General features: G+C 39.2%; 1 protein-coding gene across 1 annotated transcript in view; it reads right to left on the bottom strand.

Annotated features, from left to right (window-relative positions):
* The window catches only part of LOC111236570 (polypeptide N-acetylgalactosaminyltransferase 18-like), a 76,534-nt gene extending 59,103 nt beyond the window's left edge, over window positions 1-17,431 (bottom strand). Inside the window, exon 1 of the mRNA XM_022765357.1 lies at window positions 17,194-17,431. Coding sequence (XP_022621078.1) covers window positions 17,194-17,431 — 238 coding nt within the window. The remainder of the gene's footprint in view (window positions 1-17,193) is intronic.
* Window positions 17,432-18,416: the final 985 nt, after the last annotated feature.

Raw genomic sequence — 18,416 nt, 5'->3', positions numbered from 1 at the left:
ATTCACATGGAGAGTTCCTTGATTTTTTCAGTTGGGGAGTTTTCAGGAAAATAAGGCACAGGTCACTTAATAACCAGAACAGGTCTCTATTGCAAAAAGTTGCTCATCTCTGGAGATGTGTGCTGAGGTTTTGTTTTGTGACTCTGACCTTCTGCTGAGCTGCTGTAACTCCGTGTGTTTTCCTGCACTTCAAAAACATTTTCTTTTGTTTTTAAACTTCAATAACCTGATTTCTGAAACATCACGTAGACAGGAAACATGGCGGAACGAGTTTTTAAATGTACACGTGTATGACAAAGACTTCAAAAAAGGGAAAGTATAGGTTTAACAGCAGTGTGACAGGATGAAGCTTTGTATGAAAAGTCCAACTAAAACTGAAAGTATCCGCCAGAATTAGATTCCTCCACTGAGCAGTTGACTATTTGTGTAATTCAGACACATTCACACTGTGGTAAAGCTGAGCGCTCCCGCTACAGAGCCTTGATCTAACTGCAGCATCAGCCTCCTGACACACACACCAACTCTGTCTCCTACAAATTAGATTTCCATACAATGCAACAACAATTAGCCTATGTTTGGAAAGAAATGTAATGCCACCTGGGTTACTTTTTTTTTTTTTTTTTTTTATCAAAACAAAATGTAATTGAACAAATGAGCAGTATATGGATATACTGTCTGCAGAGACAGGGTTGCACACCCATACAACTCAGGAGGCAACATCTTGTATCATTATGAGTATTACTGTAAAATAAGTGAGCTGTGCTTCCACATCAAGAAAGGAGGTTAGGGAAATATCTGATTATTGACCCGCTGCATGTAAATAGGGTTTAGTAACAAGTGTATATAATTGCATTGTTACTTTGCCTGTGTAAACTAGTAAACATATGTGATTGTTTTGGGTAAAAAATAAAAATGTTACTGACATGGATTTCTAAACTAAAGCAAGATGATATTTTACTGATCCCAGTGTGGAAGTTAGTTTTGGAAAATGTGTTGCTTGTTTTAAATCCGCTGCACTTTTCCCGCTCTTCGGCTGTCTCTGACACAGGTATCAGGTAGGACTGCTCGTTCCTTTTAAGAAAACACTTCCATCAAAGGATGAAACTGGAACTCTATGCGGTAGAATCTGGACTTCAGCTGAGACAAACCATCAAGGACAAAGTGCATTTCTGAGAGAAGTAAAAGCTGGAGAAAGACATTTCTGTAACAAAAACAAATGCGAGGCATGTGAGTCAATGTTGTGGCTTAAAATCAGTGGAGGTTATTTCAACATTATTGTGGCTGGAAGCGCTGACAAGAGAGCGGAGTGCGAGACAAAGTGAGACAAAAGCTAGCTAGTGGAAATGGAACAGAGGCTACATGAAAAAAAAAAAAAAAAAAAAAAAAAAAAAGATTAAGCTCTTGAGGTTTGGTAACCGACTATCCATCCTCAACATCTGCAAGTTAGCTGAAGGCCTGGACAATGATATCAATCAAGATTTCTCCATTTCTGTTCAGAGGAGGAGAAATGACCTGTGGGTCAACCTGTACAGCCGTCTGTGGAGGAGGGATAACACCAGCTTGAAATGTGATGAAGCTGCTGTCAATCCCAGCAGCCACAAAATTCAAGCAGTAGTTCAAGAAATACACATTCAAAAAAAATGTTCCCTATGTATTTTCTTATTTCATTTTTCTGTTCCGCTCTAATTTACTCACACAAAGACTTTATCGGTCATATCATTTCCAAATCAAATAGTGCTGTCTTTGTTTCAGATGAAAACCTGTAGACTCCGTGCGAAACATGATGCTCCTTGATATTTTCAACAACGTCAATACATTGATGATTATCTTATCGTTATCTTATCTTTCACGTCTTTGTCGACCGTTTCCAACGACACTGATCTGATAAGAGATAAGAATCGCTTTAAAAGGCAGCTTTGAGGTCAGCTTACATTACATTAAGTTTGACATCTTACGGAGACAAAACAAACATGTTTTGCCGTGTTGACATCTGCTACAATTGGTTTTCAATGTCCTTATTTGTTGTTTGCCCTTGCCTTTCTTAGAGAGATTTTTTAATGAGCCCTTTGAGGTTTTTACTTCATCTAAATGTTTTCTCTCATTCCCTCTGGTTTATTGCTTTCATGTAGAAGTAAACATGGCGTGTTGTAAATGAAGAGCTCTAGAAATCACAGACTGAAGGTTCGCAAACAGAATCCAACATTTCAAACTATGATAAATATTGATGGATATCACTGTACAACCATGCATTGCTCATTTGATGCTCATTTCAACAGAGGTTGAAAAACACAACATAAAGTACAAGATGCAAAAGCCTGAGAAACTCCGCACTTACTATAAAACATAGAGGACAAAGTGATTGTTACAGGAATTCAACTGCTCTCTTGTGTGTTTGTTTTTTCATTTTATTGACTATCACGTTAATGACTAAAATACAAATAATATTGCAAGAGTTGTTTGTAATCCAAAATCCACCTGAAGAATACAATCGATAAAACGCGTAGTAAACCACACAAAAAAAAAGAAAAATAAAGACTTGGAAAATTAAATGGAAATTAAAATCGACTTTGACAAAAAATGAGACGCATTTTATTATCATAGGTGTCATTAACCTCAGTCATATAAAACCTCGCAGTCCAGATGCAAGAATGAACTGGCGTGCTCATTCATGAGGAAATGGAGAAAAATAGCCTCAGGCTGTCTCCATTTGCAAGACCAGCTGGCTAAATGTGTTGCACCTTTCACATCACCCGTTCAGGGTGAAGAAACAAGCTAAAGGCCAGTAATGAGGCTTATCATGCCTCTGGTAGAAAACGTAAAAAAAAAAAAAAAAGGCTGTCAGTGATAAACAAACTATGTGAAACACCAGACTTGCTACAACAGTTATTGAATGTGTAAAACAGCTTATCTCATTTGGGAGAGGAATATGTTAAAGTGAAATTTGAATTCATTTTTTTGTAAGAAAATAGAAACTATATGATAGTGCAGCTAGAGGTTGTTTTTTTTTGTTCATGTGATTTCAACGCCTACTCAGCTATCTGTGGCTCTCACAGACACAGCGCTGTGTTCATCCCACATTACACAAAGTAGAGGTCTAGCTAGCTCACTCTCAGCACTCTGTACGTTACTCAGTGAAGGGAGTGCTCAAATCACAGATGGAAGTAAGCAGTGACTAACAACACCAGCCCCCCTGCTGGTTAACTGCCTGTGTGGCTGTTGAGTTGAAGTGATTAAGAACTATTTTTTATTGCATCAATCAAATTACCATGAGCATACTGTTGGGCAGTACCAGAAACATTCATCTACAGTGAGCATTTGTGCACAAAGCCCTCCCCGAGACTTACAGTTTTAACCAAACAAGAACACAAGTCAGACCACTAAGGATAGGCCTATATATATATATATATATATATATATTATATATCTGTATATATATATATATATACATACTGATTATTTTTGTTACAACATTAGCATCATTATCAAATACACAAAGAGAACATGATGCCTCTATTGTATACAGAATACAGAAAAGAATGTTCTGCAGCTTGAGGCGAGGCGCGAGGTGCCTCAGCGCACCACCTGAAATCAACCCACCAACCAACAGTTAATGTTCTGTCCAGGAGGCACCAAGCAGCATTTCAGCCTGTGGAGCCACAGCGATCGCTGACAAGCCCAGTGAGTCCTCAATGTGTTGAACCTGAGGCTGCTGATTCAGATGCTCTGGCAAAGAGCGCTCTGAGCACAGAAATATGAGAGTTTAGTTGCTCTGTGTTTCAGTTCTGTAATCAGAGTGTAGCAGATGTGCTCTTAAATACTGCACATCACATTTTTCTTAACATCCTGCTGTGTACTCACTATCACGAATCATGACTCCGCCACAGAACGTATAGTTTGAGAGAGAGTTTTATCTAACATTAATTCCGACAACAATACAAAGAGATAAATAATTAGCTCCAAAACTCTGCGCTGTGTTGCAAAAAGTGAAACAGCCCAACCCTTATCACCACAGAGCAGATGCCCCACAAAAGCACATGACAGGGGATTTTTTTGCGCAGTGTGGGTTTGCACCTCAGGCCAGGCGGACTGGCTGCTGGCTGGTTGCTGATGGCAGCCACTGGCCTCTGTACCAAGCTGACAAAGCGCTGCCTGATGGCTACATCCCCCTATCATGTTTTGTCAGAAGATCCAAAACCTTTCCAAAAGCTTTTAGAGTGCAATCTTACGAACAAGTTGGGAAGAGAAGCACAGTTTTAGTTCCAATATCAACATCAAAGCAATATCAAGACTCTGTGATCTTACAAGTCAAGATCGAGGTTTGTCATTTTCACAGATTTGTCAATTAAAAATTAAAAGCTGAATCATCTTATTCCGCATTTTCTAGACAGAGTGACTAACACACAAGAGGCAAGTCTGACCACATGTTGCGGCGTACACTGTGTACACAGTGTACACACCTTGCACTCAACATTTCTGACAACGACAAATGCACCTCCTTCAGAGGACTACGGACGGTAACCGAAAGTGTTGTAAAGAAATCATTTCTGGGGCTGCAAAGCACCAACTGTTGTTCTCCTCAGTGTATAATTCAGCTGAGACATCCCCATGCAAATACAGACCAAGTTCTGAGTATTATCTTTGGGGGGGGAGTGTAATGACTTCATTTCTGCACCGAATCACCTCCTTAAAATGGATTGGATCTATTTTTATGCTAAGCATTTGCATTCTAGAGGCATTTGTGAATATTTGATGGCTTGCACTTTTACCAGGAAGAGGCACAGACAGTCGGGGGATGCTAGTGCAGAGCTTTAGGCATCAACTGTTCCATAATGCGACCAAAACCATTTGTGTGCTCATGGTATTGTTAATTTAAAGCAGCGGGGGATTCAGAAACAGTACAAATAGTAGTGTGAGTCACCATTACTTTTCTTTTCCTCTTCTGTATCTTTCTGTTATATTGGAGTAGTCTTTTTTTTTATCTAAAGCTCACATATCGTGACAATGACTTTTGATTTAGTTTTTTTATAAACTCGAAGGTGTATAATAAAAGCTGTGAAAATATAAGTCACTTAATGCCGCCATTTCTCTAGCTCCCCCATAACAAGATGCCCTCCCCCAGCTTTCCAAGCCAGTGAGAATTTCATCTGGTTTCTGTGTTGAAACCAGATAACCAATAGCCGGGGGCGAAGTTGTCTTGGTGCCTTCGTAGGTAAATATTTTACACCTACAGAAATAATCTGGTGGAAACAGTTACTCTGAGGTTGCAACTAGCTATTGTTTTTATCAACAGTAAATCTGGCCAACATAATGACATAATGACAGTCGATTTATAAATCAATTGTTAGGTCTTTAAAATATCAGAGAATTGTTTAAAATGCCCAGCACAAGTGCAAACAGTAAAAAAGAATCCAAAGACATTCAGTTTACTATACATAAGTCAATTCTAAATTTGTTGCAGTTCACTTTAAATTAAACTCTAAATTACACGTCTATACGCCAGGGCAAGCAGTTTGGTCACAGGTGACGAGTCCTCGCAGCATCACTTACAGTTAGTCATGAACACGAGGCGACATGTGTCCGACACAGTAGAGGACGGCTGAGTCATGTAGATACTTCTCACATTTACCGGATACTAAGGCGCTCTTCGACAGTCACTGTACGGAGCCATAAGCTGTACGGTGATGGGTGGAAAAGGTTGAAAGGTTTGAGAACAAGGGAATGAAACACTTTTACAACCTCTTCATTTCACGAACATGATCGTAAGTTTTCATAAAATCTTCAGGGGCACAGGTGGATCGCACTTTGGATGCTTTCATATGGACTTTAGGACAGGATGTCAGACAAAGTGGCAGAAATGTAGCGGAGGAAATCTTCTCACTATGATAGTTTCACGAAGTGTCACCTTTTCTTCATGCCAGCAAACTGACTCAGTATTTTTTACAACTTTTATTCATGTGATATATAGGCAGTGAAATAAGTTAGCTGTACTAGTCACGGAAAAATGCATTCACATTTTTAATTTCATTTCCTCTCATTTATTTCATTATAAAAAAAATCTTTTCTATTCGCTTTTGTTGTCTGCAAATTTTGTCCATGAAAACTGCCTGAAAGTAGTCTTTTCTTTTTAATAATTCAGTTTAGAAAGAGAAGCACTGAACTGTTGAACTTAAAAACAGTAAAACCTTGAGTTAAACTTGCCTTTTAGTTTTTATTCTTTACTCAGACATTTCACCCCGGCTGAAAACAAATTATCAAGTTCACTTTCCACTTGAGCTCAACATCATCTTTTGCAGACGGGTTTATATAGTGATTTCGTATGACAATAGACACAAAATAGAATAATATTTAAATATTTCACATATTGTACATGATATATTATGACATATGATGCTACAAGACTACATGTTTAGACCTATATAAAATATCTTGTAAGACATGAAATCAAGTTTTTTCTATTACATTCAATTCAAGCATTTATATAAATAAGAGATCTGACTTAATTCTGTGAACATTCTTCCTAAAGCCCAATTTAAAAAAAGGGGTAAAATTAGCTGGGAACTGGGAACTAAGCCTTTTGCACCTAATTTGTGACACCTTTTTGCAGTTAGTGATCTGAAGCACACTGATGCTTGTCTGCAGGGAAGATGCTTCTGTCTCTATTACATCTGTATTCTGGTGGAGGATTGTGCAAATAACAGGAAGAGATGTGATACATTTTGATTGGATTTAAAAAGTTTTAAGTAATTTGTTCGAAGAAATTTTGCAGAGAAAACGTGTCGGCCTGTGAGGAGTAGGTAAAAAGTGCAGTTGTATTAAAGAGGAAGCCTGTGGTGGACAAGAGAGTCATGGATTTCTGTAACATTTCCCTCCACATGTTTTTATGTGCATTTTCAAATTGCCAGAAAAAAAGTGAAAAAAGTAATAATTAATAAAGGTAAATAATAAGGACTATAATTACTAGTGACGTAGAGCATGAAATATAATATCAAACATACAATAGCCTATATGCACTCTCTATGGGTTAAAATCACTGCTTAATACTTAATACAGCTTCATGTTTTATTTTACAGATTACAAAGCCGACAGATTTGCACAGGATGATGAAGACAGACAACCTCTGCAGTTATTACAAATCACAGGAGGACCCTAAGTAATTCTTGTCCTGAGCAAACACAGCTTAGCTGTGATAAGCTGGGGAGATGAAAATTTACATTGGCGGTGCGTTCAAGTATGCTCAGACGTTTGTGGTGTGAAAGTGGGTGAACAGCAACCTTACCATCCATGCCTAATGTTTTTTTGGGTTTTTTTTGGAAGGTCTGTGGCTCATTAGTACAATGCTTTGTAGCAGATGACGACAGTTCCAGTTGTGTCTATATTAGCGACGGATTAATGATGAATGAAGGTTGGGAAAATGCATTTTGATAGAAGATCTCAATTATAGTTAGCTTTGATGAATTTCATTTCGAGGCACCAGTAATTCACTTCAGTCTTGTCGAGTCTCATGCTGTGAGCTATCTCCACCCTGCCCCGTCATAACCTCACATCAGTATCAGCTGACTCAATAAAGATGAATTGAATACTGACCGTCGTATAGACAAATGGATCTGCTGAGTGGAAAAAATGCAGCTTCGATCTAATGCATGAAAAATGTTGTTTCTGCAAACACAACTCATGTAGTCAGGTTTAAGAGGTTAGTTAATAGAACTTTATTGAATTTAGTGAAGGGCTGAACAGATAAACTTTATGTACTGGCAGCATATATGAACTGCACATTATAAATCTGACATGGTGCACACTGCATGGGACAGTGAATGCAGCACGGCACAGCGGCAAAGATCAGTTTTCATTTTAGGATTGTGTGCAGAGATTTAATGATTGGGCAGTTAGTTGAACAGAAAATTAATTGTCAACTACATTGGTATTCAAGTGATTGTTTAAGTCATTTATTTTTAACAAAACCAAATGTTTCCTTCATCCAGCTTCTTAAATGTCAGGATTTGCTTTTGAGGGTTTTTAGGGATGAAGGAAATGGTAAAAGCCATTTTTAACAATATAATGTAATTTTATAGCCAAACTATGAACTGATCAATCAAAAAATAATTGATCATATGGGTGATATAACACGCTGTGCTCTGTTACCACTTTAGACTCTTATGGGAATTTCATTGTGATTTGCTTGGCAGTGATTTGAATCAATGTGCTGAATTATCTGTTCAGTTCAATAATAGTTCTTTATTGTAAATATATATAATATATATATATGTATTTTATTTTATTTTTTTTAATTTAATTTTAATGTCTGCTGGAAGTATTATCTATCTCAGCCAGAAATGGGCAAATAACTTTTTGCCTTTGCTGTATTATCTCATGGGTTTGAAAATGTGCGCTGACAGTTTAGATCATAAGAAAAAGTCCAAACTGAGAAACTTACAACACTCTACTGGACGAGGAAATGACAGTCTACATTTGTTAATCAGCAGATGAAACCATTTTGTACATAATGGCATGGGTGTGTTTGAACCAGAGTACACTTCCTCACTTAGTGCCATTAATTATGAAAAAGAAAGTAGAGAGGAGGAGTGAGAAAAAAAAAAACTGCTGACAAATTTTAAATGCATGAAGCAACAAAACGCTTTGATTTGTCCTTAGTGCTGGTGCCTTTACTGTCGAATTTGCAGGATGGAGATGAGGTTTCTCAAATATGTAAAGATGTTACAGCGGAGTTTAAGATATTAAGTATAAGACCAAAACTTTCTCATAATGATATTCAATCTCAGAATTATGAGAAAGTATGATGTTATTATGAGAAACCCACACAGGGAATTTGACTTTCATAATAACCTCACACAAGTGGGTTTCCAAACAGGTGGGTATTTTGGTAGCAATCATTTTCTAATGTTGTTTGCTTGAGAAGTGTTGTCGATAAAACACTGTAATAACAATTTGAACTCCCCCAGCTGTTGATGGCTGCAGTACGCCTCTAAAATCAGACATGTAGAACAATTATTACTGAATGTGAAAACACACAAATTCAGCTCTTCAACATTAAAAATGTAGGGTTTGTGGAGCCGCGTTACTATGTTGTTGTGTTCGGAACGAAGTATAGCGGGACCAGCGGAGATGGCGGGTGCAGATCTAGCTATTTCAAGAATTGCATACTCATGGATTTTGTAAGGAGGGAGAAGGAAAAGATGGGCTCATTTATTGAACCTTCTTCTGCTCTTGTGGTTGTTTTTCTTCAGTATTAGTCAAAACACCTTGGCCTTTCTCTCCTATTAAAATGGGCAATCTTGAAGATTTTCATTTAACTAGAAGTCTGTTAATCACTATCTATTGCCGAACAATTGCCGGTGATTGATTCTGTGGCCGGCTGATGAAAGTATTGCAATATTTCTACTGTATATTTGCCGTATTATGAACTGGGTGTCTGTGGCGACATTCCCAGAAAAATGCTGTTGTTAAGTTTCTGCTAACGCAAACCGAACATCACTGCTGCAGCTTCACATTAAAAGCATAAAACTGAATTCAGTGAAGGGTTGAAAAATTAGTTTTGTTTTTTTTATGAAGTAGTCAAATGAAATGCAAAGTGTTTGTATCTATCATTAATCAAAAATGCATCTAAAAAACAAGACAACGGTCATTTTCGACATTTTCTGACAGTGAATCAGTTTGAAATATTGCACGGGATAATGGAATGACACAAAGCAGCCTCGGTGAGCTGTTACATGAAGAGCTGCAGACGACAGGCTGCACACCTCCAACTTCTCAGCGTGTAGATATAGATTGCTCATTAGCCAGACGACCAAGGCCAGTGGAATTTGTTTTTGGTACAGTATGTTATTTTCTGCAAAACATGAATGGACAACATCAGACAAGTACATCAATGGGCAACAGCACACAATGCATGTTAGTGGAATGTGAGTCCTGACGGCTAAGGGGGGAAAAAAAGCTGTTTGTGAAACCAACTCCTCTCACTGTGCCCTGCTGTTCTCTCAGACTCATGCTGTCTGCAGCATAAAATCAGATCACGGCTGCTCACAAAATGATGGAAAAAGGCAAATTATTTCCTGACTTCTTTATAAAAACGATAATAGTTTGAAATCTGTGACCTGCAGTATTAAACTGCATTTGCTGTTGCCACCAGTGACTGCAGGTGTCACCAAATCAATCAGGACCGAAACCTTCAAGATTGCCACTTTTGGTAGTTTCAGTTGCGAAAACACAACCACAAAAACGTGGATTATTGAATTGCCAGGATCCGGTTATTGTGAATAAAATCAAATCGCACTGCAGGTTTTGTGTGGCAGTGCAAGATACGTGCAGATACGTTACATGTACATGCCTCTTTGTTATGCTGATAGCAGTATTTTAATGACATTTTTAGGAGACGAGGTTGGAAAGTTGAACGTTTGGCATGCTATCGCTACAGATATGATTCTTTACATTATTTTGCAGATCAAACCAGGCAAGAGAGAGGACTCCAGACATCCTATATTTGCTACAGGAAGTCCGTCACCAGTATTTGATAAGCTGATAGTACATGAGTTTCTGTGTTTTAGACACTTTCTATTACTGGTCAAAAATAATTCAATACAGCTCTACATCCACCCTGAAAATATGTACAGTGTTTCTTTGACCAAGCAATGAAGCGTTTAGCAATACATCACGGTATATCAGTGTATATCAGATAAATGGCTTGCTGTCAACTTGAGCTCTAATGTAAATCTCATACAGCCACAGCTAAACTAGATTTCCATCTGACTTACAAGCGTTGTTTTCATATTTTTGTTGAGGCTGCAGAAAATCAGAGGGGACAAGAACTACACTGAGAACATTTGCAATAGTGAACTGATCTATTTAGTACAAATTGTCAAGGGACGACCTTTGCATCGACACTCTTGTACGAGGTTTCTACACATCTAATTTATTCTCTTCATGATGATTTTGCCCTCTGGAGTCGGGATAATTAATTGTTTTCATTACCAAATATTCTCCAGTGCACTCATATCCCTATATTTCAATAACTCCCCGATTTATTGGAATTACCACCCAGAATATCCTGTTTTATATTCGCACTCCTCACCCCGGACTCTGTCTCTCTCACCTCGGCTGCAGCCCTGCCTACAGACAGGCAGTGCAAACAGCAACTGCTGGGAGATAATCAATCTTTCAATAAATGTACAGCAGAAGGTTTTATAGAAACCACAGTTACTTTCATTTTATATGTATCAAGTGCGGAGAACAGTAAAGCCTCTTCTCTTCACTCTGTTTCAACAGGAGCCAATTATATGTTGGTTACAATCACTGACCTGAGAAGCACGATCAGTGTACAGTGATGAATTCATAACAATTTATAATCTACGGTAGGCATTCAAATTTGTATGCAGCTTTTTGTCTGTCTCAGCGTGCCCAGTGTCCTACCTGGCTGCTTTCTGAACAGCAAAACAAAAATATTCCCTCAACATATATTTTATTTATCACATAATCTTTTAAAGGTAAAGCCAGACGGATAACTCAGCCGGCATATATTATTAATGGCAGAGCTATCATATGGACATACATAAATCAAAATGTCATGCTAAACTGCAGCACAGAAATGCCAAAGATACGTTTGCAGTCATTTAGAACAAATGTTGGCATTACTCAGTTTGTCTACCAACAAGATTATTTTCCAGCTGTAAAATACCTAGCCCAGTACTTGGTCGATCATAAACACATTTGATTGTTTTCAAAAATGTTTGCTTATGTTGCATTTGAAAATAAATAAATAAATGAAAGAATATAAGCCATGCTCCAACACAGCGACGTCCGCCTGTCAGTCGGTCCACCACTTTGGTCCACACTTAAATATCTCAACCACTCTTTGATGGATGATGATGTTCATGTTCCCCTCAGGATAAGTTACACATTAAAATAACAATACACTAAATTCAAATGGTGACCATGGTCAACGTTGTACCCATTGCCTTGAAAACTTATTCCAATTATACATTTCATGGCCACTTTATTATAGGTACACCTAGTGCAGGACAACAGCTATGCTCCATATTCTTTTTTTTTATAGAAAATGTGAGAAAACATTAGATATCTTAATTCAACTACGTGTTTTATAACTGAGGTCATAGATCCTGGTGGTGTTTTACTGTACTGCATTATACTGAAATGTGTTTCTAATATTCTGCCCTCCCCTCATGTTTGGAAATTGAGTGGGACAAACAAACGGAAAGCTCAATAATAAACATATAGTTAAATTAATACCTTTCTCACAGTGTTAATTAAGACTGAGCATTATTATCTGTGTAAAAGTAGAATTTATGGCTGAGCTGTTGTATTGGATTTAATTCGATTTTACAGGTGTACCTAATGAAATGTATATGTAGGAAATGATTACTTGACAGTAGTTCATAACTAAATATTGTGTATTAGTCAACTATATCCAAAGAATGTCTTCTAATTGTCACAGCGAAATCTTCATCTCAACATACTTTTGCACTTTTCCGCCCATCCCTCTTTCCATTCAGCTGTAACCTGCCCGGTCGCTGCCTCTCTCCACCCAGCAACCGCCCTCAGCTGTTTCTGCCATCACCTGAGCATCACCTGCCAGCACACCTGCCCCTCATCCACCTTGATTAGCCACTCACTTCATGAACCACTAGTCCTCTGCCACTGTTCCCTGTCGACACATAACAGTCATCATCTATTACACCTAAAATACGCAAAATACTACAAAATCATCATCATCACCTTCTATAAATAAATCTACTACCTGCCTCTATAAGAAGAAAGTAAGAAAAAAAAAAGCTGCCTTCACCATGGCAGCAGCAATTCTGTGGTTTGTTGCAATCTCCTACCTGCTGAGGTAACGAGCTCTCACAGTTGCCAAATGAATTTATTTTTGCAGAGGAAGTTACACGACAGATTGAAACAGCACAATCATCACTGGAAGTGAGGTCTCTGCAAATTAAGCCCATTTTAAAAGGAGAAATGTTCCCCAATTTCTGCAGCAGCATCAATATGCACTTACACCTTGATAATTTGTACTGCATTTAATACTTTTTTCATACCTTTATGACACCTATTCATGCATTTTATATCTAAAAGAGTGTTATATTATCATTCAAAACTTTAGTAAATAGGTTTTTTATTTTTCATTAAGAAAAGATTATTTATTCTGTAAGAAACAAGGCTGCGTTCCTTTAACACTGTCTGAAAACAGTATTTTGTCAGTTTTTCCTCCCAGAGGACTGAGGACAAAGAAGCTGGAAGTACTGTATGTACGAGTGTAACTTGTATTTTCCTGAGCTGCATTCCATAACCTGCAAGCACAAGCATGCACACAAACACCAGCACACATCCATATATACACGTGCTTCCACCCCTCTCCCATTTCTCTCCATCATTCATTTATTCTGCTGCATTCATTGTCACTCTGGAAAATCACATCAGATAAATACCCAAATATAACTGTCCTCTGAGCATCAGCAGAAGCGCTGATTTACTTGAGCTTCTCAATTGACTTGACGGGTGGATTTGCTTGAAGCCATCTTGGGAACTGTCACTATCATTTGCAGCTAGATCAGCGCTGTGTTAATGACTAGCTCTCGCAGGCCTCAATCAGACAACACGCTGGTAATGCACATCCTCAGAGGTCAAAGCAAACCATGAACTAAGCTGCCTTTTCACGAACACCATGCTATTAAAACAGGCCTTTGTTAAAACACCGTCATGTACATATATCGGACACTGCTTGCTCAGACTACAGATTTTCTAACAATACAAACTCTGCATCGACAGTATCAGTATCCACATAAAGTTTTGATTGTTTTAGTTTGTCAACATAAAAAATAAATCACCTTTTAAACCCGAACTATTCAACTGAGGCATTGACTGTATTTAATTGAATTCAATCAAAAAGCTGCAATTATTAGTAAATCACTAACTAACTTAATGGATTAGTCTATGGAAATAAAATGAATCATCTGTTTTGATAATGTTTTTCTTTGTCATGTGTGAGAGCAAATTGAATATCTCTAGACAAAAAACATGACAATTAGAAGAGATGACCGTGAGCTTTGAGAAATTGTGTGTGCCAGCATTTCATAGACAAAATCAACAGCATGATCAACACATTATAAAACCATCTACTCGTTTAATTGAACACTGCTTAAACTTATTTATCCGTGCAAGGGTAATTGTATGCAGCTGCTCACCCAGGTCAACGAACAGCCACACAGTGAACAGGAGAAACTGTTGATAGCAAAGCAAAAAACAATCATAGCTATATGTGGAAATCTGATTATATACTGTATACCTCCGTAAAGAAATAGAAATATTCAAAAGGATGTAAACATATGCACAGTAACCTTGCTGCACAAAAGCATAAAAATGATTGAATTAGAGTAACAAGTAAACAAACATAAAGTACTCCAATTATTATTTTCCTACCACATCATAAATATACTGAGGTATAACCTGCCAAAGTCTTCTGCAGACTGTCTCTAGTTCAATAACAAGCAGCTGCTAAATTCCTCCCTGATTTTTTTTTTTTTTTTTTTGGTAGCATAAAGCAGTGAGTGTAACAAACAGCCCTCATGGTGAGCATGTGTGAACCTGCTCTGTCCAACTATCCAATAAATTCTCTTCGGCTGACTGTACTTAATACAAGAAAGACTTCAGCCGCTTTACGTGCTGTTGCCATGTTGCTCTGTCCTGGTAACAGGCCACTTCACTCCATCTCACAGTTACAGTAGTGGAATATTTCCATGAGTGTGAAGATGACACCAGAGACATCCCTCTCGACTGTCCACAGTGATTCAGCTGCAGTAAATGTTTCATTCTCACATGCAGTGTTGCTCTGGGAGCTCACACTGGCCTCCGGAGCACTAAAACTAAGTGCATCATGTAGAGTGCGTGACTGTGTGACCAGGACAGTACTGAACTGGAGGATGCAAGAATCACAACACAGCCTACAATTTCTGCACTTGTCTTACAACACTATATGGGAAGGAAATGTATTTTTAGAGATGTCAAAAGTGCACTAATGAATCTCTGGCTCTGCCTGAAGCTTGCTGACTGTTGATGCCTTCAGCCACTCACAGACTCAAGATTACGGGCTTTTATTTGTAGCGAATAAATTCAGAGCAATTATCAGGGAAATCCAGACAATGTGGCCCGTATTTAAAGTGACAGGTCATTTTATTGCAAGAGTTTTTATTGTCGCCAATGTGCACTTATACGGCATCAACAATCTCCTGCGGCATTATCCCCACCAGATTCTGTTGTCAACAACAACGCTGCGCTCCAAACCTCCACAATGACACGCACAGGGTCTTACTGTTGGTATTAATGTGATCTCTGTCACGTCCCTGCAGTTCACGTCTGGGGCCTGGAAACAGGTTCGTAAACTGAAATGAGTGCAAACACCCAAAGCAGCCGCTAATGATGCTGGCTGACAGTGTTTGAGCTCACGAGAGAATGGGTGAAAATGTTTGATATGCAGGACTTTTTAAAAACTAATTACAGAATGAGTGTCCTAGTTTTAAAAGTGGCATAAAAAGACAATGAGCCACGGTTAGTTTTTAAAGGAAGAGTTCAACATTTGGGGGAAATACGCTTATGCTCTTTCTGGTGGAGAGTTAAGAGGAGAAGACTGACGCCACTGTCATGTGTTTATGGCAAATATGAAGCTAGGGTTGTGTGTGGAACCGTTTCTGGGCAGGTGCCATAACTTCAGACAGAGCCAGGCTAGCTGTTTACCCCTGTTTTCGATCTTCTCGTCTAACTTAGAGCAAGGAAACAAATGCAGTGGGGTCCAAATGTTTGAGTTGTTTTTAAGACTTTTGGACCCCACTGTAAGTGTATTTCCCAAAATGTGGAACTATTCCTTAAAACCGCCAAAAACACACACGTTAGCCTACAGATTCTAGAGACCATGGACAAAACAAGCTATTCAACGTATAAGCTATAAATTGAAAGTGTCTTTTTTTAGTTTTAGTTTCGCTAAAGTGGAAAAATCCCTGTAGAAATGTTCCCTGACCACGCTGACAAATATAAAGTTCCTCCCCATAGATGCCTATGGGCACCAAGGTGAAATAGAGACCTGCCTCCTGGAGGAATTTTTAACCCAGCTCAGCACAGAGCCTTATTGCTCAAAAAGAAGCATGCATAGATTTCTGTCTGCATTTCAATTCTTTTTTTTTTTTTTGCACCAGCTCTGTGCCATTTTGGGACCTGCCCAAAATGAGCCCTCATGTGATGACAAGAATAGCTCCTCTAAAGACACAAGAGTGGAATCAAATTAACTGTGTGTGATCAAGCGTAAAGAAACTGTACACCAGGAGTGGAGGAAAAGGCTTGAAGGAATTTGAGAAGAAAGGGATTCCAGACATTCCTAAAAGTAAAAGAGCAAGTTCAAGTCGAATGATGTGGGCTAAACAAGGTGCGGAGAATTTCTTTTTAACAGTTCCATTTATAATCCCAGTTCATTCAGATGAGGTAAGAAGTTACTGAGGGAGGTATGAAACTCTTACTGCTGCATGGAATCTTGAGCACTTTATTGGATTATGGCTCTCAGTAAGGATGCATAATGCTGCTTCACGCCACATTTTCAGGTGGAGTGCAGTACAAGATATGAGGAGCACTTTTCTACAGAATGAGCAGCTGGTTTCAGCAGAACCTGAACATTCGCATTAACCTTAACAAAAGGCACTGGTATAGCCGACTAATGAAGGAGAGGCAGAGTCTGTCGCTGTAAATCATGACATAAATGTTGTATATAAATTCTTCTCAGCCTAAATTTATCTGACCTGCTTTCTTCCGTTTGAGGAAGAAATGTAATATAATATTATTATATTGCAGCCTACTTATAATTAATTATTAATCTCTTGTATGTGAGGTGTCATTCTCAGATGTGTTAGGTTGCAGCCTTTCTGTACTGAGGACGTTTTGTCCTCTATCACACCCTCCAAATAACCTGATCTTTAACACACAAAAGAAGTTCCTGCTCTATCCCTCTCCAGACCACAGGCACGCACACACACACACACACACACACACACACACACACACACACACACACACGCTGTGAATTCACACTTTGAAGTAAAAGGTATAAACACAGTGAAACTTTCTCATGCTGGAGCACAGATAATGTAAAGTAATGCAGAGAGTGCAGTTTTCTACCAGAGGCTTTACCTTGTATGTGCTGGTTGACCACATTCTCCAGCCGATCCAGCCTCTGCATGATCCGGAGAGTGTCGCCTCTTTTGTCACCCTCTAACTTTCTCTCCGGTAAAGGCATCGGGACTTTGATGTAAATATTGGCGATGTAATTAGTTACCCATCCGACATAGAGCAGGCAAACAATGTTGGTCATGCCGCTCAGGATCACGCATGTGGACACCAAAGTTTTGGTTCTCCTGGTGCAAGCCATGCCAACATCCCTCCATACACTACAGCCTGCACTATACCCGTTATACCGGAGGACAGGGCGACAGTCGCCCGCAAAAAAAAAAAAAAAAAAAACTGGAATAATGAAGTTATTTCCAGAGACTGTGCAGCGATGCAATATCCGATGCGCCCAGCCTTTACTTCAGAAGTGGCTTGTGGTTTTTCGGAGACGGTGAAACACCGGTTAATGTCAAATATCTACAGGTGAAGGTTCCCTCTCCCGCTCCGTGGCAAAACCTGCGTCGGCTCCAGCTGCATTTGAGGATCAAGGAAACAGGAGAGACGCCGAGCATCCTGCTGCAGCCAATGGGAGGGATGGTGAGGACTGACAGCCTCCCTGCTGCACGCGTCCCTGCTGCGCACTGATTCACTGTGAAAGTGGATCTGACCGGACCATTTCCATAAGACCAGGACACAAAGTATTATAACCTATTTCTCTCCAAACGACGAGACATTTGCGCCACAACAACCCGAACAGTGCACATTTGATGTTTGCTTTCCATCCCTGAGCAGTGAGACACATCCGGCTGAAGCGCAGGATCTCTGAGACTTTTATTTTTTTTTTTTTTCATCCTTCCGAGCACGACTAGAAAGCACTTTTGGAGTTATATTGCCATGAGATCTAACATGAAAGAGTAAGCTACCTGCTGCAATACTGGATCAAACCACGAGATAGAGACAGCGGGACTCCGGGAGAAATCAAGGTGTGGCGGGGTGGGGGCGGGGGGGCTGGGGGGGGGGGGGGGTCATGTTTAATAGGTCCTGGCTTTGGTCCAGCTCACTGTGAGACACACCGGATGCAGAGAAAAGGCTGTTCTCATCCCATGTGTTTCTGTAATTAGACCAGAGCAGGAAAAGATACTAGGCAGACTAATTAGGCTACAGCAGATCTGCTTCAAGGGAAAATACTGCAGACAAACTGATCTTGAAGAGCAGCAGTTTAACCTCCTGAAGCAATTTGGCACCCC

The sequence above is a fragment of the Seriola dumerili genome, unplaced genomic scaffold (genome assembly GCF_002260705.1).
Source record: "Seriola dumerili isolate Sdu_G_001 unplaced genomic scaffold, Sdu_1.0 BDQW01000674.1, whole genome shotgun sequence".
NCBI lineage: Eukaryota > Metazoa > Chordata > Actinopteri > Carangiformes > Carangidae > Seriola > Seriola dumerili.
Note: the sequence above shows the minus strand (reverse complement) of the source record. Positions and strands in the feature narration are given on the sequence as shown.